General features: G+C 41.4%; 1 protein-coding gene across 1 annotated transcript in view; it reads right to left on the bottom strand.

Moving 5' to 3' along the window:
* LRBA (LPS responsive beige-like anchor protein) overlaps positions 1 to 20,597 on the bottom strand; it is a 4,045,850-nt gene that overhangs the window by 2,252,248 nt on the left and 1,773,005 nt on the right. The window contains exon 35 of the mRNA XM_044063433.1: positions 12,252 to 12,360. Coding sequence (XP_043919368.1) covers positions 12,252 to 12,360 — 109 coding nt within the window. The remainder of the gene's footprint in view (positions 1 to 12,251; positions 12,361 to 20,597) is intronic.

Raw genomic sequence — 20,597 nt, 5'->3', positions numbered from 1 at the left:
GGCTACTAAGAAGATAGTTTTCCATGACAGAAATTTTACTTCACAAGATGATGCAGGCTCAAAAGGAGGAAGAATGATACGAGATGACATAAAATTCAAATTCCAGGGGGAATAAGGTGTCTTCACTGGAGGCCTCATGTGAAAAGAACCTTTTAGAAAAGCCTTAGACAATTGATGAACCATAATATTCAAACCATCGATTCCTAGATGGAAATTAGATATAGCAGCTAATTGCACTCGCACCGTAGCAGCCGCTATTCCTTTGTTGAAGATTTCTGTCAAGAATTGTAAGACAGAAGACAATGGCGCTTGGTAAGGGTCAATGTTGTGGGAAGAAGCCCAAATAGAAAATCTCTTCTACTTACTACGATACAATTTTCTAGTGGAAGGTTTATGGCAAGCCAACAAAATTTGACTAGTGTCATGGGAAAGATTAGAGAGCCTGGCTATGCGGGGAATTGGAGCAGCCAAGTGGTTAGCTTCAGTGTCTGCAAGGATGGATGAAAATCCCCTGATGGATGTGCCAACAAGTCCGGAACCGGGTCCAGGATCCATGGATCTTCCAGAATGTGATGGCAAAGAAACAGAAACCAAATCTGCCAAGGCCAATGAGGGGCTATGATGATGATCGTCCGTCCCAGCGACTTTGCTTTCTGTAAGAACCTAGTCGGACATTCCCGGTCAACAAATGTTATATAAATAAAAATAAAAAAATAAATGTAAGAATTTGGGTATCACGGGAATTGGTGGAAATGCATAGAGGAGACCCGGGGAACAATCGTGGACAAGAGCATCCCTCGGGGAGTGACCTGGAATGGGAATCAGGGCAAAATAGCTTCTGCATTTGTTGTTGATGCGACTGGTGAACAGGTCGCATGAAGGCTGGCCCCATTTGTGGAAGATCCTGTCTGCAATCACTTGTTTGAGGGACCATTCATGGGGCAATAAAATTGCTCTGCTCAATCTGTCCGCTATGACGTTGGATTTGCCCGAGATGTGCATTGCCAAAAGAAAGCACTGGGATGGCAGTGCCCACTGACATACTCTGAGGCTTCTCGGCAAAGGGTATAAGACTTGGTCCCGCCTTGCTTGTTCAGGTACTAGACCACTGACATGCTGTCTGTCTGTATTGCAATTGTCCCTAGAGGAAGAGAGTCCTGAAAGTATTACAACACTAGAAGTGCTGCTCTCATCTCCAGGACATTGATATGCAGATGTGATTCTTGATCTGTCCATGTGCCTTGGGCAGTCTTTCCCTGAAAAAGCACCCCCCCCCCACCCTATCAGGGAAGTGTCCATGGTCACAGTGGCAACTGGAGGGGGAATATGAAGGGACGTCCTATTGTGACATGATGAGACATCAACCACCACTGAAGATCCTTCTTGCAGTAATTCGTTATCAGGATCATGCGACTCACTGGAAGTTCTTGGTAAGAACATTGCGTGAATAGAAGCCATTGAAGGATTCGCATATGCATCCTTGCTAACAGGATTGCTAAAATAGCTGCTGCCATAAATCCTAGAACTTTCAATACCTCTGCAGCTGGTGCTCTGTTCTTTGATATCAGGGACATGATGTGTTGGCGAAGAATAGAAATTCTTTCTGGTGGAAGACGAAGAGAGGTGGTTGACATGCTAGTTCTGTCCCTATAAAAACAATATGCTGCGATGGCAACAAGGCAGACCTTTCGAAGTTGACTGTAATGCCTAGCCGATCACATAGCATCAGAGTAGCCTCTCTCGCTTGAAGAAGTTGATGCCTGGTGGTGGAGGTAAGGAGCCAATCGTCCAAATACGGAAACACCTGGAATCCTAGATGCCTCAGTTGAGCCATGACTACAGCCATACACTTGGTGAACACTCTGGGGGCTGTAGTGAGATCAAAGGGCAGAGCTCGATAATGACTGGCTCCCAGCTGGAAACGCATGTGATCTCTGGATGGTCTGGCCATCTTTATGTGGTAACACGCATCCTTGAGACTGACCGAGCACATGCAATTGTCCTTCCCTAGAAACGGGGAGTATGGACTGTAGCATGACCATTCGGAACTTCTCTTTTCTCACAAATTGGTTGAGTCTGCTGAGATCCAAAGTGGGTTTCCAGTCCCCTGTTTTCTTTGGAACCAAAAAGAATCTTGAGTAAGTTCCGAATCCTGTCTGGTCTGCCGGGACTGGCTGGATGACTTTTTTCTAGCAATCGGCGTACCTCTATTGTTGCTTGTCCTATGTGACTGGATGGAATGTCCGGGATTTTTTTGATGGGAAGAGGCTGGGTGGAGAATGGTATGAAATACCCTCTGGAAATGATAATTTGTACCCAACTGCCATTTGTTATATTTAGCCAGGCTTTTGGGTACAATGATAAGCGACCCCTGACTGCCTCCAGAGTAGGACAGCCGGGCCTCCCTTCAGGAACGCTGGTAGGACTGACCAGAGAATTGATCTCCGTCACCCTGGTGTTGCAGACCCCCTCTGCCACGCGGGCGGCATCTTCCACTGAAACCTCCTCCTCTGTCTCTGGAGGGGGGCTCTCCACGTGTGTCTTGAAAGGCTCTTTGGGCTTTCCAGAACTACATCTTTCCTCCCCTCTGACCTTTAGGAAAGGGTCAAGTGGGGGTGGAAAAATGGACTCCGATGGCAGACAGAGTCTTTTCCTCTTGCTCACACCTGGTGAAAGTCTTCTTCACCTTTGGCCCAAACAAGGATGAGCCATCAAATGGGGTATTAGTAAAGGAAGACTTGAAGGGTTCTGCGAAGGAAGAGAGTCGTATCCAGGCATGCCTACGAAGAGTGATTCCTGTACCTGCTGCTCTACTCGAATCATCAGCTGCATAAGATACGAGACGCACGGACGAGTTGACTATTGAACTGAGGGTAGAAAGCTGAGTGGCAAATCTTGTCGGATACACTCGAAGCTACAGCACTCTGAAGAGTATCTCCCAACTCCTTAAGGAGATCTCTCTGCAGTCTGGTAAAATGTGTCAAGTAGTTCAGTGATCTGAGTGAGAAAGTTGCTGAACTGAACATGCATTTCCCACATCTATCCATGGTCCTAGATTCTCTGTTAGGAGGATGGATAGATGAGAAAGTCTCAAACATTTCCTTTCTGGTGGCTGCCACCACCACCACGGCATCAACAGGGGACTCCCTTGGTCAAAAAGGACTTATCTACGGGAGCAGAAATAAACTTATTAGGCCTCCTAGGAACAGGTTCCATAGAGTCTGGTGACTCCATCGCCCTACGAGAAACCAGATCTATAAGTTCATCGTAGGGCAGAGATACCAAAGAGGTGGAAGGCTGAGACCCGAACGCCTTCAGGAGAACCGACTCGTCCTCAGTAGGGCTCTTGGACTGCCAATCACCCCTCTGCCTAAGAATTTCAAGAATCTCCGCAAAGGAGATGTCCTCAGAGGGAGATCTAGGGGACCCTTCTGATTCATCCAAGTCGGTGTCCAATGTGAGAGACTCCTGGGGGGGGGGGGGTCCAAATACCTCCTCTCTTCCTGGGAACCTCTTCAGGGGGAACTTCTGGAGAGGTCTCAGAAGAGCAGGGAGGGCCCTGTGGGGCTACCTGAGGCTCAGGGTCTCTACGTTTGGGATGACCGGAGGAGACAGAAACTGACACAGGCACTTTAGGGGAAGAAGAGGCCAGACCTTGAGATGAGGAAGTCTTAGGAGACCACACTCGCCTCATGGCTTCGAATGCACCTCGGCTCCGCTGAGGAGCCGTCGACAGATCCAACGGAGCCGTGATCTCCTCCCGCACCGAAGCCATGGGCTCCGAGCCCAAGGTAGGAGACTACCTCACCCGAGCCGAGGCCCCGAGAGGAAGAGTCAGCACCAAGTTGGTGCGGCTATCCCCCTGGACCCGACCGGAGAATGTTGGTTCATAGAGTTCCCAGTCGGCACTGAGAACGTCCGAGCAGATGGAGCCGATGACACTGGAGCAGGTGTCGGCTCCAAGGGATCCACAATCATCAGGTTGGCCTTTTCCGGCTCCGAAGGTCCGGTATGGCTCAGAGAAGCAGACAATTCAAGAGTAGTGGTCTTCGGCTCCGACGGTTGGGTCTGAGCCGACAGCAATTTAGCTAGGCCTGGCACCTTTAAGAGTTTCAGAACCAGCCGGTCCATACCAGATCAGAGAGACTGACAGAGGACCTGGAAGAGTGAACAGATGGAGTCAACTGGAGCAATATGGATGGAGGTTTTTCAGCAACTGGTTCCAGAGCAGTGTCCCGGTTCCAAAAAGAGCAGACTGTTGGCTCCGAAGGCAGTGGAGTCGAAGTCACCACACATTCTGACCTTTTTCCTTTTTTTGACCTAGATTCAGTGGAAGATTTGGATGATTTGCTGGCTCCATCCTGGTCAGACAATGCTTCAGAAAAGGGGTGTTGGATAATACCCCTATCAATTAACTTCCTCTTCCTTTCTGCTAGCACTCTGGTGGAAAAGGAGTGACAGATACTGCATGACTCTTGCAGGTGCACCTCACCCAAACAGTAAACACACGGTACATGGGCATCCATGACTGACATTTTCTGTCCGCAGTCTGGGCATTTTTTAAACCCAGACTTTGGATGTTTGTCTTTTTCTTCAGACATTTTACAATTTCCACTAAATGGAACACACTATTTAACTATGAGCTATTTTAGAAATCTTAACTAACCCACACACAGCCCAAAAGGGGCAACTAACAACTATCAATATAAACAGGATTAAGTAATCCAATAACAACAGTCCCAAACAGGGAACACTGACTAGCAAGTAAAGAAAGGGATCCTAAGGCCAAAGGGCCGAAGGCAAAGAAAGATTTACTGAGGAAAAGGGATTGAACACAGAAAAACAACTACCTACTAGCTAGTAATATCTATTATTAAAAATAGATCAAAGATATATAAAAATTGAAATACATAACTTTCTAAAAGTTGAAAACTCCCAATAAAGTCTCGAGCAATGCTGGAAACCAAGAGATCCATGCCGCAGCAAACTAGATCTGAGGTAATTCCAGCAGTGCATTGTGGGATAAGGGGTGGATCTCGAGCTACTGGAGAACTTTGAGCTTGCTAGTCGGCCGTGTCAGAGCCGAGGAACAGCTCCGAACCCAGCAGTGAAGAATGAGCGGCGAGATTGAACAACTTCACATCTATAATTCAAAGGGGAAAGAGATGATGATGAAATACGGAGGAAGCTCAAGAAACAAGGACAGACTGGGATTTTGGACGTAGGCCTTTAAGGAGAACAATAATCCTGGAGAATATCATATCCTTAAAGTAGGTGAAAGGATTTTAAGAACTAAACTAGCACAGGAATGGAGAAAGGAGATTCTGCCGAAAGAGATGACTGCAATATGGGATACAGACAACAGGCAAGAGAGGGCTGGATCTTATTAAAGAAAACTGGCAAAGGAACCAAGGTACTGGGAGCAAATAATTAGAGAGGGAAAGATGATAGAATGTATCTGGACTGCAAGTTATAGACTGCCTTCCCCATCACTGATTGATATCAGTGTACAGGCAAAGAGAAAGAAACAGGGGGGCTTAAATAAAAGACCAGCACTGGTAAAGATTTTAATAGAACCTGGAGCAGAAGCTGCCATTAAAAAGAAATCATTAGTAGAATATATAAAATATACTGCACAATAACTATAAGAATCAGAGGAAGTTAGAAAGGATTGGGAAGAGAGACTGGATAAGCAATTAACAAAGAAACAATGGGAGGATATATGTATGTCTCCCAAATATGCAACAAACATCTAGAAGATTTAAGATTTTTGACTGAAAATGTTTACATAGATATTTTTATAACCCAAATAGATGCCAGAGAATTTTTCCTCAGGTAGACAGTAAATGTTGGCGATATGAAGGGAAATAAAAAGGTAATTGGAAACATAACTGTATATGGTTTAAATTCTCCAAATCTTTTGGGTTTCTAACACCACACAAAGGGTAGAATGGTCACCCAGGGTAACAGTCTACCAGAAATGTCTTAGCCATGTCTGTTATGATCTTCTGCAGCACTCTGGAAATCAAAGGAATGTGGAAAGGAATTTAAAAGGCAAATTTTCCAAGGAATGTTACAGGCAGTCACCTCCCACTTTTTCCCCATAGGAATCTGGAACTTTTGTCTGCTACACCCATGTCCATTAGTTTTAGATTTCATTTCTGCATTGATGAAAGGAAAACTTTGGGATCCAACTTCTATTTGCTGTTGAGCATTGTCCTACTTAACTGTCTAAAACTATGCCCGGAGATGATGGGATGCAAGAATCCTGGAGGTGCATTCCTAACTGGGAAGCCATTTCTATCATCACTACAACCAACCTGCAAAGTTAGCAGACTGAGTGGTCCTTTCTTTATTATGCTCCACACTACTGTGGTATAATCAAAAACCCTTGGAGTCGCAAGGTTCAGTACTCACCCAACAAGTCTTAGGGCTGTTACCAAAGCCAATATTCTCCATTAGGCTGGTACACTTGTGCTCCATGGACCTGCTCAGTGTTCCTTGAACCTTCAACTGTGGCAAATCTGTTCCATCAAGTAAATTCTGAGACATCTGTGGTAACTGTTTCTAATCCCTGCAAGACCACTGTAGGCACACACTAGATGCATTGTGCTTGCTGGGCCCACCAAGACAATACTGGAGAGGCTTTGAATAACAATCTGGTGGAGGAGCTGCTGCTAGAGATATACCAATGAACTATTCTCATGTGCATTCTAGCTAAGGGGGCATTATAAAGAAGGTAGGCATATGTCCTAAGAAACATTCCCATCTGACATATGGAATCTCTACAGAAGGTCCACAAAATAACATTTCAAATGGAGTTTTCTTTCTTTTGGATGACCGACTTGTTCCTTGTTTGTGTCCATTAGTGATCCCAGGAATATCTAACATTTGCAGGACAAGACTGGATTTTGATAAGTTTAGGGAGCTTAGGTGAGTCATAAAATTTATAACAAGTCTCAGTCACCTGTAAATACCCTTTACTGAAGGTGATTTCATTGAAAATCATCCAAGTAAGGTTAAATGTGTCATTCAACCTCTAAATGCTTAATGTGCTAGTCTCCTGTCTCTCTCCTTATAACCCCATCCTACCACTTTTTTTTTCTTGCCATACATCACTTTTATATTAAATACACCCTTTCTTTTCTTTTCAGTTTGCTATAATGTTTAATGGTCTTCTCATCAATACCTTGTTGTTGTTTGGATTATTTTTATTATTTGTGGATACCTCCTGCCTTCCTCAATTTTATATTGCCTATCTTGTCACTCTTTTTCTGTTGGAGCTTTTCTACCCTGACCTCAGCTGAAAATGGACTTTTGCTCAGGTGCAATATCCCATTCAGCAAATTTAATTAAACTACATAAATAAGGGTAAACGATTCATCCCATGTTCTCAGATAAGTGGAAACAGGAGCTTGGCATTCAGTAAACACTGTGGAGACAGTGGAAAGCCCAAAGGCAGAAAACAAAACTGACAGTGATACTGTTCCACTTTGCATTTAAGGTACTGTCTGTGACCCTTGTGGATGGGTATGTGAAAATATGCATCCTTCAGGACCCAAAACACCACAGGGATTAAGAAGAGGCAATGATGACTGCAGAGTCAGCATCTTGAACTTAGTCACCTTTACGACATTAGCCACAAAAGGTCCATAATAGGTCTTTAGGATGAGGAAGACACTGGAATAAAATCTTTTACCTTTCCCCATAAGGTGGACACCATTTTAGCACAGGGTGTGCTAGATGAGTATTGTCCTGAGGAAAGGCAAACATTCCCTTGAGAACTTCAATTTGTAATCTACTGGTGTAGGTTTCCTTACCTACAGTTACGCTGAAATAGCTGTATGTGAAATGCAAGATCTTGTTTGCTAGAGACAAGAAGGGTAAAGGGAAAAAGGGAACAAATGGGGGAAAGGAAACTGGGAGTACAGTTAGTACTGCCCAGTTCCTTCCTAAGACAACTTCTCTAGTCTTACCTGGTCCCTTATTTGTTTGAAGATTTTGCCCTGATACTTAAATACATGAATCAATCAAGCAAGGTACAGTCTTAAATGACCACCTTTTTTCCCATAATGGTTTAATATCCTCCTTGGCTCATCACTGGGGAGTGTAAGGAGTCCCGGAGCAAGCTTACAGCCACTAGCAGTTTCTTAAGACACTGCTAAATGGTTCTTATACAGGTACTTGTAAGCATCTTGAATTCTGTAAATGCTCCTTCCTCTACTAACAAGTGTCTGGGAGTCTGCCCTACGGATGCTGAATCAAAGACATTCTCTCAGGCTTGAAAAACGGGGGGGATCACTCAGGTGACTTAATTCCTCTATACCCAGTGGCTTTCAGTGACACTTCTTAGATGTTGAGGTTCAAAGTCTCCCTAAAGGAACATTCTTCAGAAGAAGCCCCAAGAAATGGTTACCTTGTATTCTGTGTTGTAGGACCAGTCATCCCTTCCTAACTCAGACTCTGAGGAATCTGGGAGTGATTAATCCCTTCTTCACTTGGGAAGAAAAGGTACCTAGAAACACAGTACTGTGGCAGCAGAAGGTCATCTTTATCAGACCACCATATACCCATTAGTGAACTATTCACAAGTACTTCCTGTACTCATGTCTGTATGGCCTGTATCTAGCCCACACTACAGGGGAAGATGATCCATCTCAACTGGGAGGATTTACTCCCTATACACTTTTTAAAAAGGGTAGTTTCACATGAAACAGGGAGCTAAACCACAACTATGGAGGAATGCAGCCTGTGCACCAGTATCAAGCCTAGATATCTCTAGCATTGACTCAGATGTTTGTGTAGCAGCAAGAGACAGCCCCAGCATCTGACTCTAGGCTGTTCAAAACAGGTGGGGAACTAGCAGAAACTAGAAAATGGACTTTGGTATGTATGGTAGAACCTCACCATGTCCAATGACCTCAAGCCTCAGTGGAGCTGGTAGGGTACCCTAAAGCCTCACAACCTCTGCATGCAGTCTCTTTCATTATCAACTTTTTCAACTACTCTGGTCAATCCATTTTCCTGTGCTTTCTATTCTTAAGGGCTCTCTATGATCTTAGGCTGCTCCCCCCAGACACACCAAAGAACCAATTTTCTCCTGGTCTAAGTAGTTCTTCAAATGTCTCACTATTTGAAGGTACACTGCCTTCTTTTTTTTAAAGCTGTGCAGTTCTCACAGTAAGACATCCAGTACTCTTCACGTATGCAAAAAAGACATTGCAAAAGTGAAAATCCTCTGGAAAAAAATGCCTGCCTTACAGAGACAGACACACTCTCTGCTAGTTTGCTTTTCTAGGGATATCACGGACTTCTTAACTCATACCTCTCAACTGTACAGATTTCCGCAGAATGCTCAGATTTTTGCCTCATGTTTTTGGTCCATTTTTCACAAAATTGTAGTTTTTTGGCAAACTACTTGCAAATCATTGAAGATCAAAGTTAGAAAATAATGGCAAACATTTGAGTTTCAAACTTCATACCCTTCAGAAAATTTATGCTATTGCAAAACATTATTCTATAAAATTTTTAAGTTTGTAAGAGTAATATTTAAAATTTGTCCACATTTTTGGGCCTTTGTCTCACTTTTATTTATGGCTTTACCCATATTTCTTGCTTTAAGAGGTCGAGAAGTATGTTAACTTCTGGAGTTTCTAATCCAAAATCTAAAAACTCTAATTACAGAAAATTACTCACAAAGCAAGCAGTAAAATTAAATATAACAGCTTCTTTTAACTGGAACTTATTCTCTTGAATTAGCTGAAAGGAAAAAATAAAAAATGAACTGAATTAACAGATCACTTTTTTCTGGGAGAAAAAAATGCCATAGTCCACTCTTCCTTTTAGCCAGGAGGAACTCAGTTAGCTAAAGACATGTGCTTTTCCTGTTTGACTCGGAGAACTTTTCAGATGTCCACCTCCAGCTAAATCCCATGCATAATAACTGCATAGAGATCCCAACCTCATTACCACAATTAACAGAATGTGCTGGAGGACAGGTTCATAACCCAGAGACTGCCCATGCTATGGGAAAGACTTCCCATACATATCAAGCAGAGCACCCTGCTGACCCCTCTTCAAGAGGGATCTTGATGAGTGGATGGGAAACATAAAATTCACCCCGGAATCACTCCAGTGTCTCTGCTCGACAGAGGCACTGGGAACTAAGGTCATGTGGCACTATTTCAGGGTAATCCTATGGGCTAGGGTTGTAAAGGCCCCAGGGCCATTAGCCTAGTACACACCTATGTGCCTATGATAGTGCAGCAGTGCTCAATACAATAAATATGGCAAGTTACCCACAAAAATCCACAACTGTGAATGATGGCAGGTTTATCTCGCAATCCAAGATGCGGTTTTCTAACACAGTGGCAAGATAACTTTCGGACTGTGCTTCAGGTGCAGCTGTTACTCCTGGCAGTGTCTCCATGTTGCATAGCCTAGGCAGAGTACAGCATGCCTTTTTTTAGGAAGAAAAGATCATGTTGTTTTCTTCTCCCACAAAACATACCCCTACACATTTAGGACAGGGAAACCCTCCCAACCACTGGCTGATGGATGATTAAGCCAGGTAAAATAAAGGTGACGAAAATGTCAATGACATGCTGGGATGGAGACACGACCTCGCTAATGACCAAAAACATTGAATGCCAGCCTATAGTTCTCAAGCCCACCCTTCCACTCAAGCTAAAGTAATTTACATTTGCCATTTCAGACCTCCAGAATCTTACAGCTGCCAATTATGTGTTAAACAGTACTGACAGTGTTCGCAGTTCTTGAGGAAAAAAATCCCCATCAGTCATCATTACAGTATTTGAAATGTTTAACATTTCCTTTCTGGATGATATTTCAGAACCCTTTCTATGGTTAAAGATAAGATCAACTTTCATAATCTGGCCACCTCTACAGTGTCTATTTTGTAAATCTCCCATTTCTTTTCTGAATAATGAACTAGAAATAAATATTCATCTTCATTCACCATCTGTTCATTTGTTATTTCATTCCTTTTGCAGTTATAAATGATTTTAGGTCGAGTATATACTTCAAACAGAAAATAAATACTATAATTCATGTTTTGACACACGGTCTTCAGAAATAATAAAGACAGAATTTAATAAGTGTGGTTCTGATTCTTATTCCTCCTGCATTTCTTATTTCTTAAAAGCTGCATGTTTTAGCTAACCTTTGATAATCACAGCAGATTTTTTCTTTCTTTCTGATCTACTTGTTTATGTTGGGAAATGTTGTGTAGTACTGGCTAAATATAGTCACATCACAGGTGAATGACTATGCAAAGTGCACATGCCTGATCTGCTGAATTTGGTTATACTGCCTCGTACCAACAAAACTGTGTGCACATGTGTGCTGATACATTTGGCACAATCATACAAGTAGCCATAGTATTCACCAACTGATATTCTGGTACATCAGATGCCAAAGCATAGAACATGGAGAAACTGCTAGGAGTAACAGCTGCACATGAAACACACTTTGAAAATTATCTTGCCACTCTGTATTACAAAACTGCATCTTGGCTTGCGAGATAATCCTGCCTCAGTTCTGGTGACGCCAGACAGGATGCACGAATCAAAGCAGGGGTAGTCAGGTCTTACTCACTCTAACCCTACTTAAAAAAAATACAGCATACAAAAGCTGTGTTTCTTGGCTTTAGAATGGCAGGGTGGAGAAGACAGTGATCCTTTGTCAGTTAGGGCTTTATCACCCCCCTCTGCATTATGAAGCCAGCTACCAACATGACCTGCAAATACAGATGCCCTTATTACGTCTTCAAATTGGACACCCTCAACATCTTCTGAGCAATACAGAAAAACTAAAGAAAAAAAGTAGCTTTTTTATATATCATGTAGCAGACCAGAAGTCTAAGAACAACAAAGATGACCATCCACCATGAAGCACAGTCATCTCTGATATTGTTTAATAATGGTGTACAGCACCATGCAAAGATATACAATCAACTCCAGTACATGGTGCCAAAGTTTTCAAGTACCAAAATTGAGAAGAGCTTAAAATTCAAAATGGATTTCTTAAGGAAGTTAGAAATGTCCTTCATGTAATTCATCTTTACTCAGAATAAAATTATGCAAACCTGATGCACCTGAGGTATACAAGCATGTATTCTAACTCATATAAGGTTGGATAAGACAAAGTCCGATACAGAAGTCCAACAGCTAAACAGAGTGCATGCATTTTAATATATACCACGCTGTTTATGCAAAAAGGTGAAAATGTACCTCAAAATCAGCATGCCTATGAATATCCTCTGCTCTTTGTCTGCTCAGGATAAATTCTGCTTCATTTGCAACTCTCACCAAATGATCCTTCATTGTTTGGCACAACAACCTAGAAAAAAGTAGCAAATATAACAATGGCTTGCTAGAAACAGGTATAAAACAACTAACAGCATGCAACACCTTGGTTTAAATAATGTGCAATACTGCAGAAAGACAGCAGGCAGATAAGAACTACCAAAGAACAAATTACGTTCATATTCCATTTATAAAAAAAAAAAGTAAAGGCAGAACAGCAGTGACAAGACAGACTTGCAGCAGACAAAATGTCTCAGTGCTTTTCTATACCTCTAATGAAACAGAGGACGACTTATGAAAGCCTGACATACATACTTCTGTAGATTTTTTTATTTTTTTTTTACAACAGTGGAAAGAGGCAAATATGAAAACAAGATCTTGCGTCATCAAATACACTTCTAGTCTACAGGCATTTGCAATATACTGTGCATGTAGTCAAAAAAGAACTTTAAAGAATATAAAAGAAAACTTGTTCAACGTATGTCAAAGAAAGTACAGTTATGTAAGAGCTTACCCTATCACTAGATGTTCAAAATGCTCACTGTTGCAGTATTCCTCATTTATGGGACATTTCCTGTCAAGGATACCATTCATCCAGTCAGTCTACAGAAACGTATGCACCTTCTGCATGCTCCATACGTCTGAACTGTGACATGTGCATGAAACTGTGTGTTAGTACTTACGGGACACATCTGACTCTAAGCCTTTGAGGAAGGCTCCTAAAAAACCACATTTCATGCAAAATGGCCTTTCACTTGACCTCGAAGGGATCTGCCATGGAAAGAAAAAAACACCTGGAAATGGTCTGTCTGGGTGACTAGAAGACCTAACGTCTTCAATTCATAAGAGACAAATGGTTGTTCAGATTTTCTAATATTTTTTGAATTTTATAGATATAACTTCAGTTGTCCATGGACATCTAGCAAGTAAGGAATTTTTTCTTATTTATTCTGAGGACTGGGGAAAAAAAGGCAGAAAATTGGATGGATTCATTTAAAAAGTCTGTAACCAGTGTAGGCATAAACAAAAGGGAAGTTCTGAGGCTCACCTTGTCTTTATGGAAGACCAAGAAAGGAGGGCAACACAGAAAAGCCTGCAGCCCTTTGGCTGAGGTTAAGGCAATTAACAAACATTGTTTTCCAAGTTAGCAATTTCAAGTAAACAGAAGTAGTAGGCTCAAAAGGAGAGAAAGTTGTTTTTTATTTTCCAGAACATAATTTGGGTCTCAAATAGGAGGGGCTGGTTTCTTAAGGAGACTTTCCAAGTAACATGGACACAAGCTCAAAATGATCTGCTGATGATCAAAATGGTGTAGGCAACTCCCCTGGTGTCTTACTTAAGGTTACATAAGAGAAAACCATTTTAATAAAAATGTGATATATTTAGCTCTGACAAAGTTTACACACAGCTGAAGTGTGTGTATGTAGGGGGAGGGATACTGGGAATGGTTGACCAAGGTGAGACAGCACAGCACAATTTAGATGCCACTTCAAAATATGTCTCTGATGTACAAACATCTGGTTGCTGGTTTTGCTTGGAGTTAGTAGGGTGCTAAGTGATTTCAATAAGTCATTTGGACTATGTTTAAACTGCTGTGTTATACAGTAACTTTTTTTATTACTTATTATGAGGGACTTGACCTTTAACACATACCTGATCAAAAAGGATATAGGATGATGGTGAACAAGCACACATCCACTGTTTCACTATGTGCCTTACAAATGTATTAATACGACATTGGGTTTTTCCTTAAGCTTTTTTTTCTACAGACTGGATCCAGAGAATAAAGTCTGTTAAGGAAGGTGGTACTGATCAGCTAGACTGCTGTCTTCAGATAGTGGGTTCACAATGGCTTCCAATTTATTAGTCTAAGTGTGCTGATGAATGCTTCAAGGCTAAAATGCTCTATGCTGCAAGTCAGACAATAATGTCGACTGACTACTACATGTATGTTCTTACAAATAAAGACCATGAGTTGTCACAGAAGTCGGACAGTTGCCAGTTACACAGAGCTTTGCAGGATGAGCTCTAAAACCAAGTCTAATAAGCATTTTGTTGATTTACCAGTTCTAACAGTTAAATTATAAAGATTTACAGGTTAAGATCCAAGTGTTGAGTATGATGGTGTAAATGGGCATCAGTGGTGCATTTTTAACCAACGTGACAAGAATTTTTTTTTTTCCAGTAGTAACTTTTATTTCCGTAGTGTACCAAATACATACCAGGATAAATCACACAGTAGAAATACAATAATGGTTACACAAGTCACAATACTACTAAGGCAATGTAATGTCTATATACTATATCTACAAAAAGAGCTACTAAACATCGATATAACGAAATGAATATCATAACGTGGATTCAAAATTACCTCATCTAGACAGATGAGCATACAAACTGATGCCATTATGATGTAATGGGCTTTGTTACACTCTAACCGCCGTTTGAGTTGTTTCAATATTACATCCCTTTAGTTAATCCCCTAATATGTGGTCAAAGATAAGTTTACAAAATGTCTGATAAGCAGCTCATTTTTTAGCATTCCTAATAATAAGTTTTTGAGAGGATATATATGACGTTGCCATCTTCCTAAATTCATTCCATGAGACTTTTTTACGATCCAACCAACTTCTGGTTATATATAGCTTGATCAACGAACAAAGAGTAATTATAATATGATATTGTAACTTAGGGATTTTCAAGTCAGTCATGCAAAGAACAGCAAATTCTCATGATAGGGTTGATTTATGATAGACAAAATTTTTAATTATGAATGTTATCAGTGACCTGTGATATAGGTTATGCTAACTGGCATATGCTAAGAAATATGGAGGGTGCAGATAAATCCTAGTATAAAATGGATGAGTTAATTTTTCATAAAATAAAAGGAAGCTGATGGCAGAATTTGAGGATTATGATAGGACACACAGTAGGGTCCCTAATGAAAGTCATGCCATCCATTTGTGGGTTCTATCACTTTTAAAGTGGTTGAGTCCATGCAGTATAATTTCTGAATCACCTAGGTGTTAAAGACAGCCATGTCTATGGATAAATCTAAATGCAAAGAATATCTAGCAACTATGAAAGGTAAGAAGGTGTTTTTAAACTGGCTAACTCAAAGATTAATATCTACTTGTACACTGGGGCATCTATACTGTGACAAGTCTTTGGTTAGTGAACTATTAACTGTTGGCTAAAACCTTCAAAGACTAGTTCTCTAGCATATTTGAAATCTGTAATAAAATTATCTGATATTCCTTTTAATGGTGTAACATCCAATTGTCCTGTCATATAATCTGAGTTATTAAGGAGGTCATAATGAAAATGAGGAAAACAAACAGTAATTCTTTTTTTAATGCTATGTTTAAAAGAAGGGGTGTTTCTAGCAGACTGGAAGCTTGTGAATGTTGTGTCCATACATAAAGGGAGGTGGGTTCATACTTAGGTCATAACTATCATCCTATTATTGTAACTTCCATTTGAAGAAAATGTCTTCAGAGGTGCATATCATTATTTAGGGAAGAAAACTCGTATAGCATTACAAAGGATTTCTACAAGCACTGCTTTACTGCAGGTCTACTTTGAAATGACTTGCTGACTTTTAGGAGCTTGTCAGTGCAGTGTTGGATAAAGACCTTAGTGTAATAATACATGCATGCATTTTGTCAAGAACTTTGACAGTGTACCCCATGACAAAATCATTCAAGTTCTTTAACAAGGAAAACTAATTCCCTATATAGTGAGGTTGATTCAGAATAAACATCTTTTAGATCCTATTCTGTTTAACATGGTGTTTTCTCCCTAGCAGTATGTACTCCATATGGGCTCCCTAAATACACAGGTGATATTAAGACTGGGTCTGTCATTTCAACTTGCTTTGAGCTGAGATGTTTGAATATTTATCTGGAAACCTTAGTGGGGTGGCTTACTGAGATGGGGCCAGTTATAAGCACCAAGTGCAAGTTCATTTTGTTAAAACCAACTACAATATCAAATGGTATAATAAACAATGCTGCTACTGAAGCCACTTACATCCTCAAAGAATTGGGAATCCTTAACAACTTATTTGTTGAGAATGCATCTCAAGTTATAATTACACTCTCAAGGTGATGGGCCCATTATTTAATACAGTCTCTGTATGGATAGTGTCAGTTTTGGCTACAATGAAAATAGTATATATTCGACCTACTCTAGAATATAAGTTCCTTTTCTGTGCCTAATCTAAGGGTGAGTTGTAGCCGTAAAACAAAGTACAAATGAAATTCATCAAACAAATTCCAACATGAAGGTACAAAGATTATCCAGAACAGTTAAGCTTCTAAAGGTTATATGGTGTTATGTACAGATAAATTACAGACAAGTTATGTTTGGGGTATGAGGCATTGTAAAACTCTACCTTGTGGATTTTATTACAGCTTTAAGTACATATACATGCTAAATTACTTAGGAACAATAAAGCACAGTTGTGTAAATGAAGCAAAGGGTCTATTTCTGGCACACTCCAGTTGTGTCAGGTCTAGAATGTTCATTTTTTTTTACATTCATTTGGTGGGCTCTAGAAGAGCTCTGCTCAGACATTCTGCTATCAGCACTCCCTGCCCTGCTATGGGAGTGCCCCTAGCTGGTGTACCGCAAACCGAAGCTGCACTGCTAGCCTGCACAGGTGGTAGGAATGGTTTCCCCCCTGTTTATGTACCACAACCATGGTGCTGTCTGTCAGAATCAGTTTGACAGAGCTGCTCTGAGTTTGGTGACCTTAGCCAGGGATCTGGAGTGAATATGAACTAAATCCAAGGCATCCACACTGTGTTCAACAAAATACAAGTATACTCTAAGCTTGCACTGCACTTTTTGAACTGCAATTTGACTAACTGCTGCTTCATTTTTTGCTGTTTTACTGCTGTGAATATTTTTTCTGCACTTTGAATTTCTAGTACTTCTGCATTTTATAGCATAAACTAGTTTCAGCCTTGCTGAATCTAGGCTGTTTGGTACTTTTGAGCACTAAAACCAGCCATTCTATATTAAGAAGGTCCACCTGCACCATTGTGGCAGAAGTGTGCAGCCCAGGACCCACATGAGTTGGGGATTGTTGGAATAAGGCTCAGTTTTGAGCTTTCCCATTGGTTAGTTTGTGTTAAAACTGTTCAACTTCACTTGTACTTAAGCACTGTATTTGCACATAGCTGTGCATCACGCAAAGGGGTTTAGAGCTGCTGCTGTATTGACACAAGCACTTAGAAACACAATTTTTCCCTTGATATCAGCAAGAGAACCCTACCTAGATCTACTGCCTCTCTGTGCACAATGCAGCTATGCATTGCTACCCAGCAAATGACTCCACAGCACATTCTGGGTTGCTGGTGCAGTCTTCTATCCTTAGCCCTCCACAGAATAGCCACCTTTGTTAGTCTCACAAGTAAACCCTGGTCCATCTATCCCATTTCCACTAGTTACTACAATATACAACTGCCATAATGAATGGACAGTTTCTCACCATTTCTCCCTCCAGCCAACCTGACTGACATGGGCATCCTGAGGCAATGTAGCAATTGTCACATGTACACTGACAACCATTTGTTCCTAAAACAAACAAATACAGTATGTGAGAGATTTAACTATACCATGAAAGTAAAGTCAGTCCTCTCACATAACAATACACATGACATACAACAAGGTTGTCAGCACACACAACTCCCCTCTCACACAAGATAAGGTCAAGACACACAAATCCACTATGCAGAGGTACTCACTAACAGCCTACAAAAAGACCAGAGACGTCACAAGTGCAAACAATATACACATACTGGTACATGACCAGAATCCACCACTACACATAACATACATATCAGTGTCTCATCAATTAAGCCCCCAAGGCAAAACAACTCAAAACCTTATGTTCTGGTCCATAGGTGACTCAATAGTGAGACACACAGATGTCCCCCTCACCAGGTTAAACAAGGAGAAGGTCAAAGTCAGCTGCCTGTCAGGTACCAGGATCCATCAAATCAAGCACTCAAGTCGCTCAGCAACAATTACTGTTATGACTCTGTCATAATACATGTCGGTGAGAATGACTTGAAATATATCTCTCTGGACTATATAGAAAAAGACATGACCAAACTCTCAGATTGTGTCCCAGGTAGGTATGTCCTTAGCCCTAAGCAGTTTTTACCTTCACCTAGGATGATGCCACAACACAGACAAAAAATGACTGATTTTAAAAATTGGATTAGCTTCTAGTGTCACTCCAGGGGAATCCAGTACCTGTCTGCCTGGGAAGACATGGTAGACAGCCCAAGCTGCTTTGCCAGAGATGGCCTTCACCAGTCTCCTCAAGGCTTTCGGATACTGGCAAAGATGCTTACCTCCCCATAGTGCCTTTTTTAGGCAATGGCCAAACAACAAAAATTCCATCATAAAGAAATCCACGAAAGACAAACTCACAGTCATGCTGCGTAATATTAGGAGCTTAAACAGCTAAATGCACTCCCTGAAAGCACTCCTCACCTTGGAAGATGCTGACGTTTGTGCAGTCACTGAAACTTGGTTAAGGACAGCTGAGAGCTTCCTGGCTTTACAAGGCTACAATGCTTTTCGCACATTCAGACCCTAGATCGAGTGTGAAAAAACCAAAGGTGGAGGTGTATCAATCTTCATAAAATCCAAATACACCTCAAAACTGGTGAAACAGTATGATTCTCTTGAGCTACTCCAGGTCCAATTAACTATAAGGAAAATACCCTTCCACACCATTGCTAGCTACAAGTCCCCCCCACAATGAACCAGGAGAAGAACACCGCTTAGCTGGACTTGCTCAGTATACAGCCAATAACCTTGTTCATGGGAGATTTCAACTACCCCTCCATTGACTGGGTGTCTTACATGAGCTCAAACATGAACACAACAAGGTTCCTGGAATTTAATTCAAATGCCCTGGAACAGTTGGTCTGCACTCCCACAAGGGGCTCAAATGTCCTGTACCACTGCACTACCTCCTGTCCCCCCCATGTGTTGACCTCCCTGGTAAAGTCAGACCATAAACCTGTCTCATTGGAAGTAAAGATCAAACCGGACAATCCCACAGAAGTGAAAAAAAAAAAATGAAAAATTTCTCCAAAGCAAACTATTGCCTACAAAGCGATGGGATAAAATGTTTCAAAGCCCCCTACCAACATAGTCAACAATGACGCCTATGCAGAGGAATACACAAATTCCCTGTATAGCCACTTAAACAAATGCATTGACTCAGCTCTACCCAACAGGAACAAAACCAGGTCTTCCTGTAAAAACAAGCCACCCTGGTGGATTAAGTATAAAGTTATACACGAGAAGAAAACTGATATCCAAGAACAAGAGGGAACTTACTCAACAGAGGACTGATACTCTTCACAGCTTGAACAAGTAAATCAGATATCTTGTAAAGTCCTCTAAAGCTAGCTATGAGACTAAATTAGCATCCTTAGCTAAAAACAATTCTAAGACATTCTTTAGCTACACCAGAAACCTAAAAGGGAATGCCCAGCTGTGTGCTGAACTTGCAGTGGATGGTACCACTCGCCCTGAACCTGAGGAAATTGCCAAACTGCTAACTGACATATTTGGCAATAACTTCACCCCCCTGTTCCCATCAGACATACCCCAAAACATTCCTGACACCAGTCCTCTACCAAGTATCGCCAAAGAACAGGTCATACAAGCACTCTCTAAGGCCAAAAACAAGGCCTCTATGGAACCAGATAACATCCCAGGCTGCTTGCTAAAAAATCTAAAACAAGACCTAGTGGAACCACTCGGCACTCTCTTTAATCATAGCCTGAGAAAGTACAGTTGTGTACACTTACCATAAATGTAGATGTTCAAGTGTATTCACTGTTGCAGTCATCACACTTGGGTTATCTGCCTGCAGGTAGCCCTCAGTCGGCCCGAATACCAGAGACAAAGTATTTCTGCATCGGTTGCTGTCGCTCCAACTGACGTCAGGTCATCAGGGGTACAAAAACAGGCAGCCAATGCCATTACATCAGTTTTTCTTGCCCCAAATGTCAGGAGCCCCCCCACATAGAGAGCTAAGATATGGTGGGGAAAACACCACCCATTAAAGTAAATACCAATACCCCTGAAAGGGGTAAGTGATAACCATAGAAAGGAGAGAGAGAGACAGAAAAAAACAGGGGGCTGGAGGGAGGGAAACCAGGACTGCAACAGTGAACACACTTGAACATCTGCATTTATGGTAAGTGTACACAACTGTACTATGTTCTTCATGTT

The sequence above is a fragment of the Protopterus annectens genome, chromosome 2.part1, assembly GCF_019279795.1.
Source record: "Protopterus annectens isolate FY-2018-M chromosome 2.part1, PAN1.0, whole genome shotgun sequence".
In the NCBI taxonomy this organism is placed as follows: Eukaryota; Metazoa; Chordata; order Ceratodontiformes; family Protopteridae; genus Protopterus; species Protopterus annectens.
Note: the sequence above shows the minus strand (reverse complement) of the source record. Positions and strands in the feature narration are given on the sequence as shown.